This window comes from Nipponia nippon, unplaced genomic scaffold, assembly GCF_047370975.1.
Source record: "Nipponia nippon isolate SJK-2023a ecotype South Korea unplaced genomic scaffold, ASM4737097v1 scaffold_4, whole genome shotgun sequence".
NCBI lineage: Eukaryota > Metazoa > Chordata > Aves > Pelecaniformes > Threskiornithidae > Nipponia > Nipponia nippon.
In genome coordinates this window covers 92,608,269-92,634,486 of record NW_028262358.1, presented here as the reverse complement: position 1 = coordinate 92,634,486, position 26,218 = coordinate 92,608,269, and the positions used below count along the sequence as shown (strand labels likewise).

Here is a 26,218-nt window from a genome sequence, read left to right as displayed (position 1 = left end):
TAATATTGATGACGTTTTTCCCATTTAATGTAATGATAGCATGAGCAAACTACATTTTTTTTCAGTTAATTGATGTCAGGTAAAGATTCAAAAGGTAAGGACTGCTAGCAGAACATAAAATGACATCAGAAAGAAATATTAGGGTAGAGGGGGGCCTCTGGGGTCCTATCTCATCTAATTGAAGGCACCTAGGTTATATAATCACATTCGCTATTATATTATCTCACTTATTTTTAGCATATTTATTAGCTCCATCAATGAGATATAACAGAAGTTCTATCATCGTTGTGAGTTTTGAGTCTAGCCAGGTGACACTGCCTGCCTTGGCTGGTCTGCCCAGACACCTCATTTACAGAAGCAACCAAAACGGAGCGTTTTGCATCTGGTACAAAAGAGAGGACTCAGCTAGTCCATTTAGCCATGCAGGAATGTGATTCAGTTGACTGAACACAGGCATACAGTGCCATGGAAGATCTGTTGCAGAGTCTGCTGCCTCTTCTGTGGGTGGTCCCTGGTTAGATGCCCTAGGGCATCTCAGGTGGCTCTTGCTTTCAGGCAAGCCTAAGTCCTACATGGATGAGTTACCTGCTGGAGGAATCCGTTTCCATTGTGCATGTTGCAGTGACCAGGTCATGCTGAACACCTAAGCATTTTATTTTTCAAGTTGGGTGAAATGAATCCTATACAAATAAACTCTAAAAGGATTGGTTTATTGTCCTGGTTTAGGCTGTGGTGATCAGATGTAGGGCTGCTCAGCAGGTACCCCCAGAAAGACATGATTTGCACTCCTTGTTATTTCTTTTACTGTATCTTGATCTTCTTTTTCACCACATGGCTTCCCCTGACCAAGTCTCCTCTCAAATAAACAACCTGTCCCTAATTACCTTCACAGGTTTGCTACAGATTTTGTAGTTCTGTTACCTAGTCACTCTTGGCCTTATATGGTACTGCTGATGCAGTCACCTAGGTGTTGATGTCCTTGCAAGATTGCAATCCCGAAAGGTCCCAAATAATTTCCTCCAGTCACCTTTGAACTTTGGTCACTTCTCCCTTAACCACTCATGGGATCCAGCCTTCCCTCACAGTGCTAGCGGTAACTTCCATCTGCTTCTTACATTATTATCAGTGACGTTTGGAAATTTCTCATGTTGTCATGGTCTCACATCCAGTAGTTTTCCACACCCTATTCAGTTAATTTAACCTCAGGATTATTCCAGTCTGGGCCTGGCCAGTGGTTTAGTAATTCGCTTGCAGCACTAACAAAGATACTGAGGATTATTCTTGAACTTGACCTTGAAGTTGTCTGGAAAAATATTTTCTTAATTGTGTGATGAGAGGAATATAAAATGAAGATCAAATCCATTTGTACCAGTGTTGAGTAAGATGATATGGCATGGTGCTGACACCCATACGCCCATGTGAAGGCCATCCTGAGATAAAACAGCTCAAAGTGAGCAAGAAGCCACTGATACTCTTAATCATATACTGATACCATCAAGTCTTCAGGCCCTAAAAGAATGGAGGGAAAGGCTTTAATATGGCCCTGTTATTTTCTTTGGAGAAATTCCAGAGATACAGTCTGTGTGACTGCTCCTGGTTTTGGATCACTCCCAGATGTCATATCCCAAAGGTTCAAGTTTATCTTTGACTTTTTCAGAAGACAGTTCAGTGGCCATATCATTAATATGCAGATGACACTTAATTCTGTTTCCTTCTTGTCAGCCCAGGCAGGAGATATCTCTGTATTTTCCAGCGTCTGTCAGAGATAGGGAGCTGGACAGAAGCCAAGAAACTGGGCTCATTCCAGAGCTTCAAACTGCTTGGCTATGACTGGCCTGGAAACAAATTTTGAGGAACTTTTGTTCAGGAATTCATTTGTTCAAGTGCTTCATTGCTCTCAGGGTCTTAATAGCCTCAAACTGTTCTGCGCTTGCCCTCCGATGAGAAGAGCTGGGAATACCCTCTTCAGTAAACAAAAGAAAACCAAACCAAGCCCCTCTGCCAGGCCAAAAGCATGGTTCTATCGGATCACCTCTGCCAGAAAAGAGGGAGCTGCATTCCCATCTCCCTTCCTCCTTATCGCTCAATCTCAGCCACGCACTGCCTTGTGCAGGCCCTGGAGCTTCTTAGGCACCTCCATGAGACAACACAACTCACCGAAACAGTAGAAACAATCCACGCAGAAATGTGGATAAGTCTTTCCACCTTCCTGGGTTGCATTGGCTCTACAAAGAGTCCAGCAAAAGCTGGGAAGAGGGGATGGGGCAGGGAAGTGAAGAGGAGCAAGGAAGGAGAGTGAGACCTGATAAGCATGCTAGGTGGTGTGACTGCAACCAGGCTTGCAATACAAAACTTGAGACCTGATAATCACTTGAAATTTCAGCTGCAGCCTTAATTCAGCTCACTCTCTTTTAGTCATTATGGCTTTCTAAGGGTAAATTACACCCACAGCTTGTTCCCAACAATGTGAGCAATTAAAAGCACTGTTTACTATCTACAGAGCCCTAAATAGTTGAAATCTAATTACTTCCAAAAGACTTTCCTTCTTTTGTCCTGTGGTGACCCCAGCATTAAATAGAATTCCTTTGGCCGTCTTGCCTAGGAATGAACTTTGAGGAAGCTAGAAGCAAAATAGTGTCTCTAGAAGGAATTTTCCTGAAGAATTCATTCCTGCCAGAATATTTGCTAAGCCTGAACTTGCCCACATTTGGTACACGATGTAAAATAATTCTCCGCGCACATGTTCTCCACTAATAACAGGCCCCGGAGTCCTTGGCATTCAGCCTACTGTTGTCTATCTTTGTCCCTTAACATCGTGTGCCGTTGCCTGAGCATGCGTCCCACAGCCTCCCACCCAGCCTTCAGAAATCCTCCACTCTGCCCACACCTCCTCCTGCTGCCCGCACCAGGCAGACGGGTGGGTTCAAACTCCCCAACAGGGAAATGCAGAGATGTGACTTTCTCCTGCCAGTCCCGTCCCCAAGTTTGGGACTGGCATGCTTCCCAGGCCAGGAGTAGCCTGGAGGACATTTCCTCGGGTTGGGGAAGTCCCTCATCCACACACAGACATGAAGCCATAGTCTTTTGCCTTGGAGATATGCTCAGTAAACCACAACCACTCACCATTATCCCAGCAGCATTTGCATATGCACTGCATTTCTACATGGCCTCTGGTCAATGAGTTGCATGTGGAGAGCCCTCCCATGTGTACCAAACTCTGCCGTCATCTGCACTGGTGCTACACAGCAGGGATGCTGGCCTCCGCAGCACAGCTTTTGAAACATCTATATGCTGAGCCTCTGATTACACTCACCACATGAAGGGATTACAGGTGCCCTCCTCTGTCTCTTTGACCTCTCCCCATGTAGGTCTGAGCTAACATTGTCCAACGGCCTGAGGTACCTCTGCATCTGCTGCTGTGTAGTAGTCTTTGGAGCTTCATGTCAGGAGTGATGTAGGTATACCTGGGCCTGTCATAAGAAAGGGGAAAAGACCAGGAACTTCTTAAAGCTCCTTTCAGCTTTTGATTAGTGTTTTTTTGTGTTTCAGATGATCCACTTCAAATTGTAGTGATGGGCTTGTAGAAAATGCAGCTGCTTCTTGCTGTTCCTTTGACCTTATCTCATCTGTGAACTTCAGCTTCCTTTTAGTCCTACTATATTTTTCCAATATGTCATCTGTGTAATTTATATTCGTGTAGTTAAGCAAATAGATATAGTTATATTTCCCTGCTGAAAATAGGTGAAACACGTTTACATCCATGGAAAACAACACTTTTTTCTGTCCGACTCACATAATTTCCTATCATTTGCCTCAACTTTGAGATCCCAGACCTTCTGTTTTATTGTTTTTAAAACTTCTTTATTGCTTATTTAGGTATTTTTCTCACATTTATTATTTATCTCAGTTTCATTCAGGCATAAACAGTATTAAGTTGTCATGGAAAAATGTATCCATATTAATTTATTTATGTATGTTTTTCTTTTAGAAATAGCTATACATATTTCATGTGTCTTGGATTATTTAGTGGAAATGCTGTTTCATGCCATGTAAATAATCTGCAACTAATCTCTCGGTGACTTCTGGTAAACCACAATGTTCATTCATTTCTTTTTAGATCACATTGACAACCATTGGCTATGGAGACAAAACTCCTCTTACTTGGCTTGGAAGGTTGCTTTCTGCAGGATTTGCTCTACTTGGCATTTCTTTCTTTGCACTACCTGCTGTGAGTATGCTTATAAAATTTGTAAAAAGGTAATAGAAACTTCCGTAGCTCCTGCCGCTGTTATGACACAAAAAGCTGAAGGAAGCTCTCTACACGAAGAACAACTGTTTAAGACTTTTTGCTCTGTGGCAACACTGGTGAACTACTATCCAAAATCCAAATGAAAGGTTTGGTGTTGCTGTCATTGCTTGAGTTTTGGGGAGTTTCTTTGGCAAGGACAAAACTGCAAAATAATCCTAAATTAGGTAGCATACTATTGTGTAAGGTTGAAATTCCTTTCTTTTGTTATGAAGTGTGGCTCATATATTACTGCTTTTCTTTCAGATTCTTTTTAAGTCAGCTGATATGTTTTTCTGAATTAGATTCTATTGAAAAAAAAGAAGTGAGATATTTCTAATAGGTTGTCTTGTATGACCATGTTCAGGTGACCAACAGAGAGTAGTAGAAGGCATTAAATCAACCAAAAGTTAATGTGGTTGAATGTAAAAATACAACTATCATTTTCTGTGAATGATTATAAATAAACATGACAGTTGCTTTTAACAATGTTCAAGAGATTTTAATGGAAATGGGAATCATCTAATGACTGAAGTATAGTGTAGCTTCAGAAATAACTTTTCATTTTTGTGAGTGAATTTCCTTTCTTTTTTAAATTAGTATTAAATAAGCATTAACTCAGAAGTGACATTTATACGTTGGTGTATTGCATCCTGTGCAACATATACGGAAAATCAATATTTTAATGCTCAGATTCATCATCTATAGATCACTACAAAATATGTATGTTATAATAATACATTTGTTTTCAACCATATAGACAAAACAGGATTAAAGTCAGCATTTGCCAACAGCATTGAATCCTCTAGTATACTGCATTTATTTCTTATTCTAAGTACAGAGTGTATTTCAGTATCTCTGGCATATTATAAAGTATTATAATTATAATTATAATTATAATATATTACCTGTTTGTGAATCTTTGACATTTAATGGCAGCTACTGTAATTAATTCTCTTTGTTACCTAGTCACCACTAACAAGAAAGTTAGTGTTAGCAGGACTACAATGAACACGTAAAAGATTAATAACCTTACATATTAGAGATGCCAGAACTTTTGTTCCTCATGTCATATCTATGTACAGATACTCGTTTTCCTCACAAACACTTTTGTGCTGAATCTGTCTGTAAAACAAGATATATGTGTTAATCTTGTGCATTTCTAATATTACCTTATCCAACTAAGAATCAAGTGGAAATATTCTTCCTTATAATGCAGACACATCCAGCAGAAATATTACACTCCTTGCAAGCCAAGGAGGGAAACATTCTCAGTCTTTGGGTCTGTTCAGCAGGAGTCAAATTTGTCTTACTTATTCGAAGTTAAAAAAGCCAAAAGCAGAGACATTTCATTGTCAGCTTTTTTCATAGCCTATAGAATGAACAATGGGGACTATTTAGATGGGAAAGAGTGAGAAGAAATGGTCTTAATCTAAGGCATTTTTTAACTTTTCTAAAATATATACAATATGTATCTGTGTCCCTTAGAGTTGCAGGAACGTAGTGTATAGCACAAATCCAGGCAATGGTTGGGATGAGTAGTCATTGGTAGCACCACAGATGTTATCTCTTAAGTAAGGAGTCTCCTGCCTCACCACAAATGGGCACTGTTGTTAAGCCTTATACTTTCATATACTGTCATAAATGTGCTATCTGAAGCAATCATATGATGTAACATCTTCACAAAACCTTTGTAGTTGATTGTGTGTATTTGTTGAAAAAACTACCTACATAATGATAAATGGTGTATTGTATTGCAGGGCATCCTTGGCTCGGGATTTGCATTAAAAGTGCAGGAACAGCATCGTCAGAAACACTTTGAGAAAAGAAGGAATCCAGCTGCCAGTCTAATTCAGGTAAATATGAAATCAGTGAAAAGATAACAGTAGGTGATTTAAAGTACATATTGGAGCAAGTTTTATTATTTCAATGTGGAAATTTTTGTGGAAATAATGGTTAACAGATTGGTTAGTTTCATGAAATAAGTTTGTTCAGTGATTGCCATGTGTTGCTCTAATTGCGTATATAGCATTTCTATGCGTAGTTTTTGAGTTCTTTTATCCATGCTGAAGAAACCAAGTCAAGGATGTCAATTGCATGCCTGCAGTTAGCAAATTACTTGGAAAAATAGAATTGATCCCTAGACAACCCAACTGACAGCACAGCACTCTTGCCTATATTAAGCTACTTTTCACCTACTACAGGGTTTAGAGTGCTCCAATGAGTGATATACTTGGTGAAAATGAAAAGTGTCCTGCCCAGAGAATTGCTTTCACTATTAGTCAATTCAAAAGCTGGAAATGTAGGCACTACCAATTCCAAAATGTCTGAAATTGTCTGAAGTGGTTTCAGCTCCAATATTGATATGATGGTGCAGATCAACAATTCAGAAAGATTTTTTTTAAGCAAAAGTGGCATGATATTTGTTAAACAGCTGTTTTGCATGTTTTTTTTTCCCTTAACTTAGAGTCCTAGTTAAAAATGAGAAAATCCTCTAAAGAATGAAAAAAAGAAAAGAAAGGGAGGGGGAAATAATCTTCTAGCATCCTAGTTTCTTTTCTTGGGATCCCAAGTGTTTTATGTGTGCCACTTATGCTGTTTTTTTAATTCTGGAATAATAAATCCAAATCAAGGAGCTGACCATGAGTATACTAGAGTTCCCTGATAAGTTCAGGATAGATGCCAGGCTGTCTCTGAAGCATTTTTAAAGTTAATAAATGTTTTCATTATTACTGTTCAATGATTATTAAATACTAAATAATTGAGATGTAATATTTATTAGAATAATCAATAAATATAAATATACTCCTTTTGTATCTATTGTACTGTACAATGAGTATCTGGGTTATTTTCTAACAAACAAACACATACATTCTAATCTACTTCTTCCAAGTTTGGTTGCAAGAGGAAACACACAATAGATTTAGGTTTTGGATGTAGCTTTTATTATTATTGTATGACAGTCCAACCAAAATATTAGTAAGACAGCATGCTAAATAGATTAAGAGTGGCTAGCCGACTGATTTCAGAAAGTGACTCTCAATGGGCAAAAACATTGTGAAAGAAAGACATTTGTGGTGGAATCCCAATGATGAAGGTTATTAAGCATTTACATGTTCATTTACATGTTCAGCATTTTCAGTGATCTGGAAATTAATATAAAGTTGCTGATGGAGATATTTGTCAATGGCACACGACCTGGCAGAATGGTAAAGATGGGGGCAGGCACATGGAAATGAACACGAGGATGATCTGGGTGACTTTATCCAAATGGCTTAATATACCAAATACAAAACTTGATCTAGAAACAATGAATTCAGACTATTACAAGAGGACTCTATCCTAATATTAGTGACTCTGGAAAGGATTTGACTAAGGATTAGAAACACAGAGGAGAAAGACTGAGGAAGAAGGGCCAAGAGCTTCATACAAGTTCCTAGTATGTTAATCCAACTGGTTTATTACAGTCCTTAGGTACAGAACCAGAAAGGTAACAAGCAGGAGAAGGCTGATATTATCACTGTATACGGAGATGCCGGTACTAACATGCTACACATCAACTCAGCATCTACAGTTTGTAGATGAGATTGGAAAATTGGAGAAAGCAAAGAAAACATTGGAAAAAATTAGTCCAGGACTGGAGAAAAATTCACATTCATAAATGCAGGCTGTGTCTGAACTTCATATCATTGTCTGCTGTAACAGTGCCTGGCCTTTTTTAAATTGTCTGTTGTGGACGTTGATAATGAACTACCATGGAAATCAGTGTGCTCTAGTTTATCAGGATAATGTCTATTTTCTAATCAGTTACTCTGTAGAATTAGTCTGTGCTAACTCCTTTGTTGCCATAGATATACTGTCTGCTAGAGCCTTTACCTGACTTAAAGAAAGACAGCTAAGGTATCACTATAGAAAACTGGAATGTTTCATAGGGACATACTTTTCTCAATATGTTTAGCTTATATGAAATATTTAGTATGAATATTATTTGAACATAAAAGTCCAGAGAGGAACTACTGGAACCTACAGGACTATTAAATGTAGGAGAGAGAAACATAACAAATATCTCTGGCTATAAGCCAAAACCAAAAAGTTTCAAATTAAAAATAATGTAGAGATTTTTGACAATGAGAATGATCAGCCAGTGGAACAATTTACAAAGTAAGTGACAGGTTCTCCGTCTGTAGATGAAGACTAGATACATTTCTGGGAGATATGCAGTAGGAAAACACAGGGTATTAGACTCCCCACAAGAATAACTGGATGACATTTAATGGCTGACAATATACAGGAAGCACAGATACTCAGCTAGTACAAATTATTATAGTTATGCTGACATCAGGGAAGCTGTTCCAGTTTATGGAACTGAGGATCTGTCTTACTATCTACATGCAGTTATAAATCTAAACAGTGAATACATTTTCAATGCTATGCTTTGGTCACTTACCTTTGAAATTATTTATTTCATGTTTTTAAACATTTTGCAGTGTCTCAAACCACAGAGAATACTTCACTTTTCTTCTAAATGCTTTTTGTCCATTTTTCATTATCATTTACAAAATGTATTATGACACTTCCTTTACCTCAGACTGCAAGTTTGTATGGGTGTCCCCTATGGACTTCTCACAAATAAATCACTGCGATGCTTTTTTGAGCACCTTTATGTGTTGAATATCTTCTAGTGCTCCCACGAAGCCAGTAACTCCTACTTTACTGTGTAAAGTGTACCATGATTCACAAAAGTTTTGGTAGGTTTTTACTGGTATTTCCTTAATCAACCTAATAGAGCACATCCCAATCTGAGCAAAATCCCTTCTCTCCGTAATCAGTGCGGTGGCATTGTCACTTCATGTTCTTGGTTCCTTTGTGCTTTTCTATTGTTTCCCCATACCAGGCTTCTTGGCGGTTTTATTCTACCGACGCCAGCCGAACAAACCTGACAGCCACCTGGCGATATTATGAAAGTATTCTTCCTCCCCTCAGGCATGTATCAGTGCTATGAATGATAAAAGAAAGCCATGACTTGTATTGGTTACTAATCTGCTTTTCAATTTTTTGTTTCATCCCCTGCTCCCTCTTGCCTTGTTTTTTCTTTTTTACCATATATCCTGCACGTAGTGTGTATGGCGTAGTTATGCGGCTGATGAGAAATCGGTTTCCATTGCTACCTGGAAGCCTCATTTGAAGGCCTTGCATACCTGCAGCCCTACAAAGTAGGTACCAATATGGCAGCTGGTGCTGTTCTCGATGTCTGTTCAAGCTTATAGAGAATTACTATTTGTCTGTTTCGTCTTGGTTTGTCTTCTTAAGTCCTCTCATTAAAAATTTCGACTAACAAATTATATCAATATTATCTAGGAGTCTAGGACAGTGGGACAAATACAAATCATTGCCATTTATCTGAGCACAGGCATTAGAAACATTTCCCCAAAACCCCACTCATATATCAAGGTTAGTGTTTCACCCGGTTCCAAATTATCCCTAAGGAGGAAAATATTAAGTTTAATGCAGAGCTTGTTCCTTGATTTAACGGTATTTTTATGCCTGTGCCTCTATAAGGCTATAGCTACAGATCTACCTTTGTGAGGAAAGAGAGCCTTGTGGTATTCTGCAGGTGAACGCACTAGGAAATTTGCTCCTTTTCATCATAACTTCTGGTATATTCAGTATTTCCTTAGGGCAAATTATATCCTCAGTTATACACATAGTCAGTGGAAGATGACTAAAAAGAACTGATATCATAGTTTGGCAGAGAGGAAATATTTGATGTCCTAGTTTGGTTGAGAATTCACAGAGCACTGGCAGCCCAAGACTCTTCAATAATTCAGTAAAAGATTCACCACAAGGTAGTAAGTTGACTGATTCAACATGGGGCACAAATCAGGAAGTAAAAGATACTCGATAAAGATCAAAAAGGAGAGCGCGAAGAGCCTCATGGGAAAGCTCTGATAAGCATCCTAACTGTTGTTATTGCAGACAGTGCAAAAGAATTAGTGGTTTCTCTCAAAGCTGGGTGATGAACATCCACATGACAGTAAAAAGGTAATCGTGTGCCAAAAAGCTCAGCCAAAAAGAGGTTTGGCCGGGTACCCAAAGCTGATCTTTGAATTTCAAAGAGTTGACAAGAACAGAGCCATAAGTAATCCATTACCATAACTGTAATTCCAAAATGCTCCAAACTAAAAGGAGCTTTTAGATTAAAAGTTATATGGAATGTTGATTTTTGACATACACAAACAGGTTGAAGGCAACATTGGTATAAATGGACGGATATAAAATTACATAAATAATGAAGCTGTATCCCACCTAAGATATTCTAAAATATGACTTTCCCTCAAAAGTGCATCTACTTGTTATTTTAAATAAGCATATTGCTGTGCTATCCTAAAATTAAACCTTTTTATTTACCAGAGATAACTTTATCTAATAAGAGCCTACAGCTTTCTGTTATATATGTCAGCAATGCATTTTGCCTAAGTGCTTTGCCAACTCAGTCTGCAGTGGTATGTACTAAGCATGTTATGCATGTGTTAAAACAACTGAAAAGTTTCTTTTTCAGAAGCATTGTAGTTATGAGTCTTGCTTGAATGTTTTTGTGGTTGCAATGTAACGTGTATGTTGTACACTAATTAACATATCCATTTATGTTTATCATATATCTAACATCATCTGTAACTAAGTAATGTGATTACTATCTGCATAACAAGTATGTTTTTCCCTCCCACTCCCTGACCTGAAGAAAAGAACAAGGGGAAGCTTCTAGCAGGTTTGTAGTTTCTTTTATTTCTTTTATCTGTTAAATCGCTGCTGCTTAATGGCTTTTAGATGTTTCAGGTTCTGTACAGTAGGTTCAATGAACTGTAACTGTTAATTGATAATCATCACAAATTGTATGTTTTTAAACTCATATCAATAGACTAATGCTGCTGAAATTTGCTTCCTTGTCCCAGTTTTTGTATGGAAAAACTAGGCAATTTTTTACTTTTAACTTTGAGGGGGAGCTCAGTTTGAACAGTGGCAGAGTAGCCAGTGGAGCAGCCTCCCCAGACCTTGCTCCTGGGCAAGGATGCGGTCCCCGGCTTCTGCCATAAAATTGATGCTCAAGGTTTCCAGGAATCGCAGTGGAAGCTACAGGCACGTAGTTGAATTTGGCTTTGCGAACCAGCCCACCAGCCCTCTGTCGCAGAGGGAGGACCCCCCTGACAATGCTGGCTGGCTGTCTCCTTGGCAAGGGTCTGTGCTGCCCTGCAGGAGCATCCTCAAGGCTTCCTCAGTGCCACATCTCCATGTTTTCCCAACCTCTTCCTGCCACCCCCTCCTAAAGAGCATTTTGGGACATGGTAGGTGGGGGAAAAGCACAACCGCAGTGGCTCACCTCCTCCCAGCTGCACGGTTTGCACTCTTGCGTGGCCCTGTTCGGGCGGAGGAGGCAGCCTGGCGTCTCTCCTTAAATAAGCCCCGCCACTGTCAGCCAGGAGGACGGATGGGGTTTCCATCCAGCCTGGATGCCGGCTGAGGACCAGCTGCCTACAGCACACAGAGGTAGTCTTTGGCAGGGCTAACCTCCTGGGACAAATAAAGGCCTGGAGATGCACAGTCCTAAGGCAGTAAGTGGAAATGCTGCTCTTTGCCGTACTGATAGCTCAAATCCTTAGGGACAGGAAAGGACTCAGTGGCTACAAGAGAAATTACCCTACCTCTGAAACTCATTAGGGATGGGAGTCAGCAGGCGTTTGGCAGCTGGCACTGCCGTATCAGCACGACCAGAATAGTGGAGTTTACCTCCGAGCAGAAAACAATGAAAAGCCAAGAAAAAAGTGTCGGTGACACATCAACCCCTGAAATACATCCACCCCCGAGTTGTACTGTGGTTCACAAACTGTTCTGGGTTATTCTGAGTTATTCAGTCAGGGGTGGAAAGTCTTCACACCAATTACCCAAGTCCCGTTCCACTTTCCAGATTGCTCCTCTGGCGCCTGACTCCATCCTTTTCCCCGACGTGCACGTAACTGCTGGTGGTGTCACAGTAACTCGAGGGGACTGGATTTGCTCTGAGATGTCCCTTGAGCACTTCACCTGCTCTGTCATTTCCGTGACTTTTCATATATGTTACCTCCATAGGCTTGCTGGCAATGTATTTATCTCATTAAATTATTACAGCCTGATCAAAACGTTTTGCACTCATCAGCCATATTTCCTACTCCTTCAACAGCAACATTTAAAATTGACTTCAGCTTTTTTAAAGGTGAGACTGAAGTTGGCAGTAAATAAGCACGTACCTCCAAAACAGTGATTTGTGCAGAGGGCAGAGGTTATTCCCAGTTGTACCTGCGAGCACTTAAAGAGACAAATTTACTTACAATAAGTAGAAGCTAGATGCAAAAAAACCCAGCTGTCAAAATTATATTACATGCTCTATGTTAGCGATAACTGTTGTGGTTTTAAATGTAGTCAATGATTTAGCCAGATTTTTTCACTTTATTTTCACTGAATGGAAGGTGTTTGTCCCTTCTGAAACTTTTAACTAATATGTCTACTGCTGCAAATTAGTGTAAGTATAAAAATGAACTAGTCGACTCCTGAGATCCTGGTCTACAGTAAAAACCCTACAGACCACTCAGTGCCTTTTTAAAAAAGGTGTGTTTTGTCGGTGGCTGTTTATCATTGTTATGCTGATATATTGCTGTATGTTTGTATCACTTAAAATACATGTGGTGTATGTGGTCTTTTGTGGTAAAAATGTAAACGCAAACTGCTGCAACATACTTCGAGGTAACTGTCATCGACGATTTAACTTCTTTCTTACTGCAATGCTGAGTGACTTGCATGGGATGCTATGTGAACTAAGTAAGCTGCTTCTTGTTTCACTCTTTAAATGAAGATGTGTTTGCACAAGTAGTGCATTGGATTGCTTTCTGAATATGCTCTTCGCTCTGTACTCCATTCTAATAACAGTGGAGAAAAACTCTTATTACTTTAGATAAAAGTTAATTATTTTCTTTCCTACCAAAATGAATTTTATATTTATAGAAATGAATTCTTGCATTTTGTCATGTATAGACCTACAGTCTTTCATTAGGTAACTAAATGTTGCTGTGCATTTGAGTTGAGAGAGCTGTGCTTATGAGGCTGTAGCTTCATATTGATTTTAAGAAAAATATGTATGTTATATTTCTCAATATATTATATACAAGTATGCTAATTAATCATTTATCAAAAGTAATGGTAGACAACCTCTCTGGTGTATCCACACTGTAAATGAGATATTTCTATAAATCAGTCCTAGAGTTCCGCAAGTCATTTAAAAAGCCTATATGCTAAATTCTCCATATCTACAAATGCACACACTGAACGCAAATAATATTTATTTCTGTTCAGTCACACAATGTGGCTGAAATCCTTCCTGTGCAGGAAACTAGATCAAGACTGATGAATCTTACAACATCCTGAGAGTATAAGCAGTCTTAAGCTGTGTGTAGGACATGCATTGGGTGTCTGCAAAGAATGAATGTCACCCACCTAGTGTTGTAACTAGTGAGCCTGAATATGAATTCCCTACTCAGACAACTCTCTCTGGTGCAATAAGGAGGAGTTTTGCCAGTGTAGGAGCTTGGGGGCAAAACTCATCCCTGCCCTGAGGGAAACAAGTAAATTGTACTCTGGAATTCTCTCCACCTCCTATATCATATCTGTTTCTAAAAATAGATTTAATGTAAACTCTCTGCATGCACCATATGAAAAAGAAATTGCCAGTGATGCAGAATCTAACTTGAGGTGGAAAGCCTAACCCCTTACCTAGCAGTGGAATGCTTAGTAACACGGTCCTCTATCTCCCCTCACTCCTAGTAAGCTTTGTAGTAATAAACAGAAGCTCTTCAGGATGTACACCCCTCGGAAACATAGGTATTCAGCATCCTGCCTATTCACATAATGTTTGAGAATGCCAACTAACATCAGGTGCATGATTCATTTACTTCCCCTCCTTAGTGCTTTAAAATTCCTTACTTCTCCAAAGGAGGTTTCTTGATTTTTTTTAAGTGCTTGTGATTCCCCTTGTTGCTTGTTGCCTGCAATGACTACTTTAAGACAATGGCAATAATACCAGTTCTTTGAATCTCACCTGGTCAGACAATTGCAGTGTGCAGCACGCCGCAGTTTGCCGAAGCCCCGTTCCCCTTCTCTGCCTGAGACTTGAACTTTTGGAATGCATTACCCTGCAGAGATCTAAAACTGGGGATGAATATTTGGGTAAAGACACTTCCCCAAGTCCAAGAGGATTTTTATAACCACAGCAGTTGAGTTCTCCATCTAATAATTAGTGGGGAATATCAAGCTATAACACGCTAGGCAATGCCAAGCCTCAAAATGTGCAATTGTTGTTGAGAAGAATCCCCTTGGACACAGCCCGTGGAAGCTGTGCCTGCGCCCTGTACTGGAAGGTAGAGGGATGCATGTGAAATCAACCATCTGCTTCAGCTGAATTCTGTGGAAATTGTGTCTCTTACCAAAAATGGTAATTCCTAGATGGATGGATCTTACAGGAAGAAACCCTTGATTTATAAGTGAAGCTTATTACATTTTTTTTCTTACTTTTTAAAAATAATTTAAAAGATAATGGAAGTACAAACTGATGATAGAAAATGGAGATAAAAAAAAGTTTCTCTTCATCCGGAAACTGTTTGGAAAAAGTGAAAAATACACGAAATCCCTGAACTTCATTTATTTTTTTCTGTTTGATGATTGAACTTTAACACATTTTGTCCCTGACATTCTTGTTATTACTCATTGAAGGTATGAGATATAACACTACATTTCTTGGGTTCATGCTCCTAGCATGAGACTGGTGGAGAAGTCTTGAACATTTGAACTTCAGGCCTCGCTGTACTATCCATTGCATTTGCATTTGTTCAACTGAGTTTAATTTCAGTAAAGTCATCTGTAGGCTTGGTAAGAATCAACATCTGTATTTATTGGAAGTTAACTGCTGAAAATTGGCACGTATGTTTGCTTGCTGTCGTTTGTCATGGGTGATAATTTTTGTCAGTTCTAGCTTCTGTCTCGGCTCAAGATCCAAAGCATTCTCCCTCACGCTCAGGCCATCCAGGTACTTCTGATTCATTTCAATTTCTTCCTATTCCGGCTTCCACCAGCTGGCTCAGTATGAAAAGCTGAAAAACAAATTGTAAATTGTGACTAGTAGCAAGCAGTAGTGCTGCAGGTCTGCGGCTGAAGCAGGGCAGAAGATAAACTTGACCAGAAATGCAGGAAGACAGGGAGGGAAATAGGGGAGCGGGACTGGGATGCAAAGAGATGCTCCGTTAACCAAAACATATAGTAAGCTGGTCCACGGAAGACAGACAGAGCTGTGAGTACGGGAGAGAAAAGTAAAGGTTTGTAGGCATTTCTCGATTAAACCAAAATCTTTCCAAGTCTAGTCGTTTGGTCCAGCAGAGAAGCGTTCGTTCCCCCTGCAGTGAAGCTACAGTGACCTCTAGTGTCCCTAAACACCTATTCCTTCATAAACCAAAGGTGGAAAAGACAGAATTTAAAACAGAAGAAATTAGAACTAAAAAGTCCTTTGCTATCCCAGGGAAGTGAAGGGCTCACGCCGGTACTGACAGGAAGAATAAGCAGTAAGATCCTACAACCGACCTGCCAGAAGGGAAACAAATAGAGAAAAGTCACTTGCTTTTTTCCCACAGGTGCCAGTTGTAATTGATCTCCACTTCCAAGCTCGATGCTTCAAAGCTTCAGTGTTATCGATACGAATACATTCCACAACTTGCAACCTGCGAGAATAGGTCCAAAGAGATTAGCATTGCCAGGGAAGATTGTAATAGGAAGCAAATATATATATAAACCAACCGGGATAAACTATCAGTCACGTAAGGCATAAATGATGGACAGACACACATCTAAAGGAATGCAGAGATGGCTGGAGACAGCTGTGGTTCTCTCAGATCCTTGTCACTGAGGTCTGATTCAGGAACTTGTGCAATTTCATTTTCCTGATTCTTTCTCATGGGTTTTGGCTTTTGGACCAACATTCAACTTAAAGTTTGGGAGTACTTACAGGGATATGTGAATTTCCAAAGGCCATTAACAGGTTTACCTTAATTCAAGGGATTTCCTTTGGATATCTTGTAAAAAGAGAGGAGAAAGGGGGAGAGAGAAAAATATAATAGGCTAGGTCCTGCAAGCGGTGAAGGATTTTTAGCGTGGCACTGGACAGTGCTAATCCAACCATCATTAAATCAGAGTAAAGGGCCCTAAAGGCTTCAGTGGCCACTGATTCAAGTGCAGAATGCCCAAGGATGCTTGAAAGGGTATAAGATTATCTCCACTCTGTATCTCTAATACTTTCTCCACCACTTTTGCAACAGAAAATCAAGAGACAGGAATTATATAACCTATGAGGAAAGGGACTTTCACTGTGGGAAAAAGCCTAGTTAGGATGCCCCCAAAATGCTCTGATTCAGTTATTCCTTCATGATCTGTTATTTATCATATCTAGAAGAGCCCCATGGCAGGGTGCTCCCAAGGACAACACCTTCCTTCTCCCAGGCATGAATTCTCCCCTGGTGCAAGACATACGATTTATGCCTACGCTGAGTAGGACCCAGTGACTTCAGGAACATTTCCCACCAGTCTCAAAATAGGAACAGGGATCCAAGAAGCGAAGAACTGCTATAACCAGTGTCTTTGGAGAAACTCTCAAGATGCAAAATAGAGTTTCCAAACCACGCTTCCTTCAGGGGCTGCGTTTCTCTTCACGGTGCAGCATCCTCCGCATGGACCCTTGGCATGCCATTACATTGCCATTGCTACCCAGCAGATTTTTTTTTTTAAGTATGAGGTCTGCATTTTAAATTAATATTTTCATTCTCAGTGTTGCACTTTTGAAAAATGTCTCTAGTACAGATGAAGTGTCTACTGTTCCTTTCACCATTGCCTCATTGCTTTGATTTGGAGAACTAAAGATATTCAGGTTAAGTAGCCATTGTGTACCATTCAGCTTTTATGAATGAAATAACCATGTGTACAAACCATTTAAAGGCAGCCATTGCTTTCATTAGTACAAATTAATTGACAGAACAACATGTGTGCTTTTTTCATTTTTTTATTTTAATTTTTGTTCTAGAGTTAATGGGATTATAAAAAATGTGGTCCATACTGATCATTTTTATGGCTATTTTATCAATTTTCCTTTCATTTTAATTAGTGCAACAGGAAGAGAGCTGTCCAGAAAATTTTTTATTCTAAGATTTGTCAACAAAAATATAATTTGATTTCATGCTTCAATAGGAAATACAGTTTGAGCCATAAGAGGAGTTAAAAAAAGCACAGGGGACACATGCCTAGGAATAATATCTATAATAAGAAGTCCATTTTGATCCTGTTCCTTATGCTGTATGACAATGCAATAATGTGGTTAATAAATATTTTACAGCTTATATTTTCATTAAGTTGTACAATGCAAAAGATTCCTGAGCTGAAATGTAATTCAGTCTTGAAATGCAATTCTTACTGAAAATTAAATTTTAGAACTCACTTTTCTTTCGAACAGTAGGTTCTGTGGGTCTTTTGTATTGCATATGTAATAGCACACAGTACTGCAGGTGCGGGTAACAATTTGCAATGGAAACAGATAACATTTCCAGCACCATCATGTGTTTATTTCAACAATTGCTTACTTTGGGCAAGGGAAGAAGGGGATTACATTCAGAAATTATAGTAAAGGTATTCTTTCAAGTGATTCAACATGCCATATAGAAATACATTTATCTAATAATCTTTCTATTGATGTGCTCATTTTCTAGCGTTCTTGAAAATTATCTCATTATAAGCTTCCCAGCATGTGCTTTGCCTGCTACAAGCTGCATCCTTTCTGCTTTCAGTGATGTTTGTATTCAGAATGAGATGCTATGCTATGCTATGCATGGACAAAGATATCTGATTATCTCAACATTTCACAGCTGCAGAACTTTATAACTACATTCCATTTCATGTAATTACATATTAACACTGTATTTTCAAAGTGCAGTAGGTTAAACATCCAAGAACCACATAGTCCATGTTAGCATTAGTTAATTAGCTGCAGAATTCATTTCTGTTGAAAACATCTTATGGGCATGCTGAAGTTAAACACAAAGACTTTGAGAGTACTAGAAAGTCTCTTAACTTCAAGTACAATTATAATTTGCAGGTAGACAGTCTTTGCTATAGGTGTTTTAAAAGCACCCCCAGAGCCCATGCCAAGGCAGTGAGACTGCAAGACCCAGTAACATCATACCATGAGCAGCTCCCATCATCTCTTGCAAGAACCAGTATTGCTCCCATCATCTCTTGCAAGAACAAAACCATTGATCAAGACGACCACTCCCTTGTACAGGCAATTGAACTTAATCTTGTAGATAAAACAAGGCTTCCAAACCTTGGTATCAGACTTCCTTTCTGTTTCCCCTTTGTGCCCTCTGCTACAGGAAGAGACAAACAAAGGCAAAAATGTTAAATAATGAAAAAGCATAGGTGGATAGTCAGGATGACCACAGGATGTTCATCAGATATATTTGAACATGAGCAAAGGTAATTTAAGCACTGGAAAGTAGGAAAACTACATGAGCCACATTTAGCTGACTGGAGGGGAGGGCTAGAAGCACAGGAAGGAAAAAAATCAGCTTACAATTGGTCAACTATAAGACCAAGGGGCCACCATTGATCCAGCGGTCGTAGTCATGACCTTGGCCGGGCTCTAGTACCTGTCCTAAAGCACCTGTCCAATACCACCTGCAGGTAGTCAGCTCCCAGCTTAATCTCCAGCAATGACTTTAGCGAGCACACAGCGTATCATTACATTTCCATTAATTGGTCATCACACTGTTTCTTGGATGTTTTGTTAATTTTGGTTTCGTCTTGTCCAAGCAAGTGCTGTAAGAAGGAATTCTGGGTATGAGTGATCACTAACAATGCATATGGAAAGTTGGAAGTGCCACATTTTGAAAAAGCATGAATATACTAACAGTATTTTTGCCTGCTTAAAAAAAAAAAACAACACTACATGGCATGCAGTAATAATAGAATACATTTCGTTCTTGTTTATCTGAAGAGATGGCCAGAAATGCACTGAGCTGGGCTGACTAAGATGAAAATGAAGTTATTTAAAAGTCAAGGAATAACAAAAAAAATCTTATACATTAATTTGTAACAACTGGGTGAAATTTGTTTCTCTTCGTTTATTTCAATTTCCTTTACAAGGTTATTCGGTACTGTAAAATAGACTGCCATTGATAATGCCTCTATCAAAAAACAATTACATCAAATCAGTTTCATTCCCAAATGAAATATATTCAATGAAAATCAGTGTGTAAGAAACAGATTCATACTATTGAGAACTTTTAGAAATTATTTCCTAATACGATACGATAGAAAAAAAAAGGAGTGGAGGAACCATGAAATAAAATACATTTCTCTTCTTCACAGTCAAAAGCTAAGTTTTAAGGAGCGGGTCCGGATGGCCAGCCCACGAGGTCAAAGTATAAAGAACAGGCAGTCTTCAGTTGGAGATCGCCGGTCACCAAGTGCCGACATTGCCACCGAGGGCAGCCCAACCAAAGTCCAGAAGAGCTGGAGCTTCAATGACCGAACCCGCTTCAGGCCTTCGCTGCGGCTGAAGAGCTCACAGCCCAAACCCGTGGTCGACGGTAGGAGTTTTCCATACCTCATTTGCCATTGCGTGCTGTGGCCAGCCTGCTCCCGCTCTTGCACACCTGCACTGTGAATGCAACCTGTATTTGGAAAGCAGATAGAATTGTTATATTGGGGCAGAGATACTAGAAAGCTATAGCCTGCTTCAAAGAGCATGCTGACAGGAGTTTTTTTAATAAGAAATCTTGTGTCAGTGGTGCATAGGGAGCAACTGGTGGAAAAGGGGGTCACTATGGACAATTGCAGGTGGACTAAATGCATCCCACGGGTTTGGCTGCAGCAGCTCTGCCGTCGTGGCCCCTTTCCCACTGCTGGGCGCAGCTGCTACCCCAGCCCGCTGCCTCTTGCTGGTGGGCCACACACCGTGACAAATGCTGCGCTGGCTGTGCCTTTGCCAACTGACAGCACAGCTTGTACAGCACTGCCCCCCCCCCAGGCAGAGGAGCTTGCTGAGGAGCTGGGAGATGCCCTCTTACCTCCCCTGGGAGTACAGCCACCTGCCACCAAGAGATATACTACTGGATGCTTTTAAGTTTTACAGGGTTGTATCAGGTTCGGTAAAGCAAGTGGCTTTAGCAAAAAAAAACCAGTGTTAGTGCTTTTATATATTGCTTTCTAAAGGGTATTTTAGATGTAGGAAGGACTCCTAACATGTGAAGAAGTGGATCTTTGTGAAAATGGCTCACTGACCCCACAGCAGACAGGAACGTAGCCTTTCCCATACGCTGCCTCCCCATGGGAATGGATGCTGCCCCTCTCTGCTCTCCATTCGCCAGCTAAGGTCCTCTCTGGCATTAAACTAGTCAGTGTTCAGGCAAGGAGCTTCATCTGCAAAAGCTTTCCAAAACAGAGACAGTGACTCCCCTAACCAGGGAACAGCAAAGCTGGTGAGAACATCGTCCTGACAGGCAGGAGCCGAGAGCACCAGATGAGCCCAGCCCCTGTAAGGGATGGGTCCTGCACTGGGTACCGCTGCCCCAGTGGATTTGGGTTTCTGCATTCACATTTTTTCCAATTTATGAAAGTTTTGTTCTTTCTTGTGGGACTCCCAGGTAGAAAATAAGGGAAACAAACTGACCGGCTACAACAGGAGGCAATGACGCTGACTGTATGGGAAAGGTACAACATAAATCATTTGATCCAAGTAAAGAGATATAAATTTAAACTCTTTCTACGGTGGCAATCATGCATGTTACATCCAACAATTGTGGTAAAACTAATTAGACAGAAGTGCGATTTTGGTGTCTGCTTCCTTTTTAAGAGCACATATTATCACAGACGTGTAGATTGCAAAATACCCATTGAACTGAAATGCCCCATCTCTCAGCTGAGGACCTCCTACGCAACACATCTCTTCAGGAAAAGCCTGGGTAAATAAACATTTCCTGGAGGGCAAACAAGACAAACCAACAGTGTTTGCTAAGGTCATCGTTCCAGGCTAGCCCTCCCCCACAGAGACCTCTCAGATGCACAAATCCTGGATTTGGCTGCGTTACAGTGAGCTACTGGGGTGCACTGGCCATCAGGCTGCTATCCAGGTTGCTCACCACTCCTCACTCCATTCTGGGGCACAGACCATGGGTCATGTCCTGCAGCAGCTGTGGCACAGGGGCTGTGTGATGCTGGCCTGGGTCTCACACTGACATGGAGCTGGGACAAGACCGCTTGCTCCACAAATGGAAGTGAGAAATGCTCTAGGTACAAGAGTGTGGCTGAAGCTACCCTGTCTAAATTTAGGCTTCCTACATAATCACTTATATAGCAAGAGTATCTCCCCAAAACCACATCAGAAGTGATTTCATAGGTTAAACCCCCGTAACTCACACTGAGCCTGGAAGTGACCTAAGAAGAGAGCAATTTGTTGAGCACACTCCCCGGGTATCAGCAGCTCACTTCTGCTCCAGCCCCGCAGCCTGCACCTCGCTCAAGCATCTGTTTAGTTTTTCATCAGCCCATTTGTCACAGAAACATTTCCTCAGTGTGTCCTCTATTTCGTCCTGTACATATTGCTGTTAATAGCAATGACCTGCACAAGAAAATCGGTTTCCCTCTTATTGTCTCCCTTTCACGGAAAAGGTGGCATAAACGGCACCTTGGGTGTTTCTATAGATAAAAGATAATAGCAACAACAGAGCGTTCATTGCTGTGCGTAAACCCTTAAAGATCTTCCCGCTCCTCAGGGCAAGAACAGCCTGTTTCCTTGTCAGCAGTTTCCAGCTACTAGTCCACCCTTATGAACTGGGGCCAACAGATATAACCAATTTCTCATCTGTGGCAGGAGGAACAGCTTCCATTGTGTCCAGCTTTTAGGCAAATGCCAAGTTTCCACACTGGGACCCGGTCCAGCTACTTCTAGGACTGGTATCATCAGAGAGATGTCCAGTGTGCTCACTGCTGAGAGGCAGCTCCCTGCTACCTTCCCCAGTCCATTGCAGAAAAAGTCAGGTGCTACCAACCTTGATTTCTCTTTTTGTTTGCTGTGTTACCAATTTCATAGTTTGATATGCTTGCTGCATTTGACAGCCCAATGACAAGGATCTGGAGATGATGTATTTAGTTTAGAACATCTTGCATTTTTCACTGGATGAAAATACAGTATTTGCAGCATTTTATTAATATCTCTCAGTTGTCAAGACCTCCAGTTTCCTCCTTGAGGCATTCTCTGGCCAAAGGATTAATTATTTTGGTGTGCTGATATTCCAGCCAAACTAGAAGCCACCCCTTTCTAGACAAAAGTCTGGGCACAAAACAATATCCTTGAGAATCTGGTCCTTCTGGTGATTCTTACATCTCCATAGCATGTTTGGGGGAAGAAGAAATGACACTTGCAATAGACCTGTTGTACAGAGACAACATAGTACTGGGTACCCAGTCCAGTGTTGAAATTTTATATCAGTGATCTAATGAAAAAATAAAAACATCTCACTATGAAATTCCCCTTCCAAAAGAAAAGACACTCATATTTGCTTGATTTTTCCTTCACCGTATGGGATGTGAGGTTGTAAATGTTCTTCCATTAGTGCAGGCAGAGGAGGAATTACCTCATTGCAAAGGTCAGGTGCACTGAACTCCACGTAAAAATAAAGCAGAGAAGCAAATATATAAGTAGACGGTTCAGAAAGGAAGAGAAATTGTTAGTGTACCAGGATGATCTAAGGCAGATAGTCAATGTAGCAACTTTGCAGGGCTGACTGAGTTCTGATAAAGAACATGGTTGGAATCTGGGCCAAAATGATCAGGAAGAGACTGCTGGAAAAACTAAACATTAGCAATTAGACACTGCCCTGTAAAGGGATGTTTCTAATCCAGACAGGAGCTTATGGAGGCAGTTAAAAGGCTAACATGATTGAAAATATAGTAGCCTTGCTCTTAGGCTACCTGGTAACAAAAGCTTACTAACGCTTACCTGCTGCATACTAAAACCACAGAAGGAGGGTTTCTTGGCAGTAAGCAAAACACTTAAGCTGGCCACAGGTATCTCCCAAAAGGATTTTGGTGTAGCAGCCTTAGAACAGTATGATCAAAACTGTTGCACAAATGGCTTTATTTATGGGTAACAACAGTCCTCTGAAACTGCCTATAAACCATTTATTGCTATTGCCAAAGTGGGCCTGGCAACAGCAGTGATTATTTCAGCTACATATGTGCATTTGGAAATGGAATCCAAACCTGAGAGAGCTTTGATGGCTGGAGAAAGCGTTGGTAGCATGGCTGCAGACACTCTCTGGAGCATTTAACAGCACAGGGGAGCGAAATTGAAAACCAAGACTTATGTAATCTGATTTAAAATCCATGCCCAGTCTCTGGTGAAATGTGACTCACAACTGCCAGAACTCTTGTTGAAGAGGAGACCCTGCACAAATCAATGAAGGTGCCAGGATGCTGTATTTCCAATCCCTGTTATCAGTTTAAAAGGGAATTATCAGGACCAAGCAGATCAAAGGGAAATCTTCACCACTCAAGAACGGTAAATAGTGAAGTTTTACAAAGCACGCAGTTAAAAGGATACAAGAATCATATAGGGTCGTGCAAGAGCCTCCTGTGAAGGGATGCCACATCCCATGGGCGAAGGTCCTGCCTGACCTTGGAGCCGCACGCAGCCACCACCATACCCGTACACCAAGCGAGCCAGGAGCCTCCTCTGGCCCCAAGGCCTCCCCTCATGCAGCACAGCTTGTATCCCTGCACCAAAAACAGGGAAACCGCAGCCAAACTGCCCATGGGGAATGGCCCCCAGCACATGAGAATACCCACTGGCAGTGGCCAAACCCATGCCAGAGTCTGTGCAAGCGATTAAATAGTACCAGTGATCTCATGCCATTGCTTAAGGCTCTGTGCCTGTGCCTCATTGTATTTAGCGTAGGTCCAGCCACGGAGACTCACCTCACAAAATCTCTCCTTTCCTCTTTTCTGAGGAACTTTTTTTGCTTAAATCATGCTCCAGTCTTGTACAGCCACAGCTGAAGTAATGAATGGATATTATGTTGTGCATGCAGTTCTCAGTGAGGGACAAAAAATGCCCTATTATACTTGTTTTCTACCATCCTATGCTTCTGAGCCACTGCATGAGTTATTGTGCCTTTACTGTAACCTAGAGACATTGTGTAGCTTTTTGAATAAAATATCAAAAGCGTTCAGCACTGGAGATATTACAAACATATTTCATTTGATTAATTAAAGTAAATTAAATAGAACTCTCTAAGGAAATATTTGATTTCTTGCACCATCCCTGAACATTATACGCTCACACGACCTCTAGCCTTTCATTCCCTACAGAGTACTTGCACAAAATCCTCAGGGTAGAGTATATTATAATAACCATGGAAAGAATGCAATTGTGCATTTCAGCCCCCATGTCCTCAGTTACTACCACGTAATTTATGTATTGCAAAAATGACAGGTTTTCCTTTCAGTAGCACAAACATCTTGACCTTGTATAAGGTTCACTTGATGTGGCAAAGGTCCTTAGTTTGGTTGCTTTTACATCTCGGTTAGCTTAAATTTGCTGATTCAAAATGAAGCTGCATGATGTCGAAAGAAAGCTGCTCAATTTGTGTAAACCTCATATGACGGGACTAAATGACATTTTATTAGCAATATATCGATTTGTGCTAGACAGGAGATTTATTTTCTTGTGATTGTTTAACTGTAATTAATTAGGAAGATCTTATAAAAATAACCTGGCATTCTGATCTAAGCTACGAGTCATTTTTTCATTTTGTGTAAATAAGTACAGGCTATTGGTTTTGAGGCATTATTCTAGTTTATTCCAGCCAAGGTCCTGGCTGTATGAGCCCATAATTTAGTCTCTCTCTTTATGATATGTCTTGAGGAACCTACTGTGCACCGTTGCTCACTGGACTGAGCACTTCTTTGGTGGTCGCAGGTGGACGATTGGCAAGCTCAGCTCCGTGAGGGACAGCAGCAGACCACCACACAGAAGTATGATTTGCATGGATTTCAGATAACCTCATCTGCAGTGAAGAGTGAACAAATGAGTTAACAAGTCATTTTGAGAGGACGCTTGTAAAACTTTCCAACCACCATGTAACCCACTTGCATCAAATCTGAAACGTTTGAGGAATGTTTTCATTTTTATAAAATGCTGTTGGGGAAATCCTTCATGGCTTTTTAAAATACAGGACTCTCCTGTGGCTACATGAATCTAAAGCTGCAGTCTTTCTCTCTCCCTTTGCCCATAGCTACCACCTCCTTCAAACAACAGGACCTGGAAATCTCCCAGGGTGTAGGACCTCTGTAGGCCTTACGGAATATCGGACATCGTATCAATTGTGTGGTACAAGGTCTTGCAGAGAGACAGTCAATTAGGCATGACATTCAGCTCATTAGTCCACAATTCTAGATCTTATCATATATATCTGGAATTTCTTTTACAGTTTTATCTTCCTGAAAGTGGTGTATATAAAATAACAGAGAGATGTGTTATCTAAAAATACACTAAAATCACGTTTAGAGTCACCCACCACTTTTCTTTCTTACTCTTCTCATATGGCCATCTAAACTTGCTGGCTAATGTGTCACTATTTATAATATGACCAGCCATTTTAACTGCACAATTATTATGTGCATAATGAATTGTTTTTAGAAAGTTTCCTGGTTCTCCATATCATCACTCAAAATGAAAAGGACTCCTTTTTAATTAAGTAGTGGGAGCTGTTCCATGAAATATTGCCAGTGCAGAAAATTTTTGAGAAGTTAAATAATAAC

At 40.4% G+C, this 26,218-nt stretch overlaps 1 protein-coding gene across 2 annotated transcripts in view; it reads left to right on the top strand.

The window, feature by feature from the left end:
• Nucleotides 1-26,218, top strand: part of KCNQ5 (potassium voltage-gated channel subfamily Q member 5) — a 300,365-nt gene that overhangs the window by 250,063 nt on the left and 24,084 nt on the right. The window contains exons 6-11 of one of the 2 annotated variants that reach the window (XM_087776375.1): nt 4,118-4,228; nt 6,046-6,141; nt 9,404-9,498; nt 11,025-11,051; nt 14,132-14,188; nt 19,766-19,986. In XM_087776375.1, the coding sequence (XP_087632501.1) occupies nt 4,118-4,228; nt 6,046-6,141; nt 9,404-9,498; nt 11,025-11,051; nt 14,132-14,188; nt 19,766-19,986 (607 nt within the window). The remainder of the gene's footprint in view (nt 1-4,117; nt 4,229-6,045; nt 6,142-9,403; nt 9,499-11,024; nt 11,052-14,131; nt 14,189-19,765; nt 19,987-26,218) is intronic. The other variant, XM_087776374.1, reaches the window with a different exon arrangement.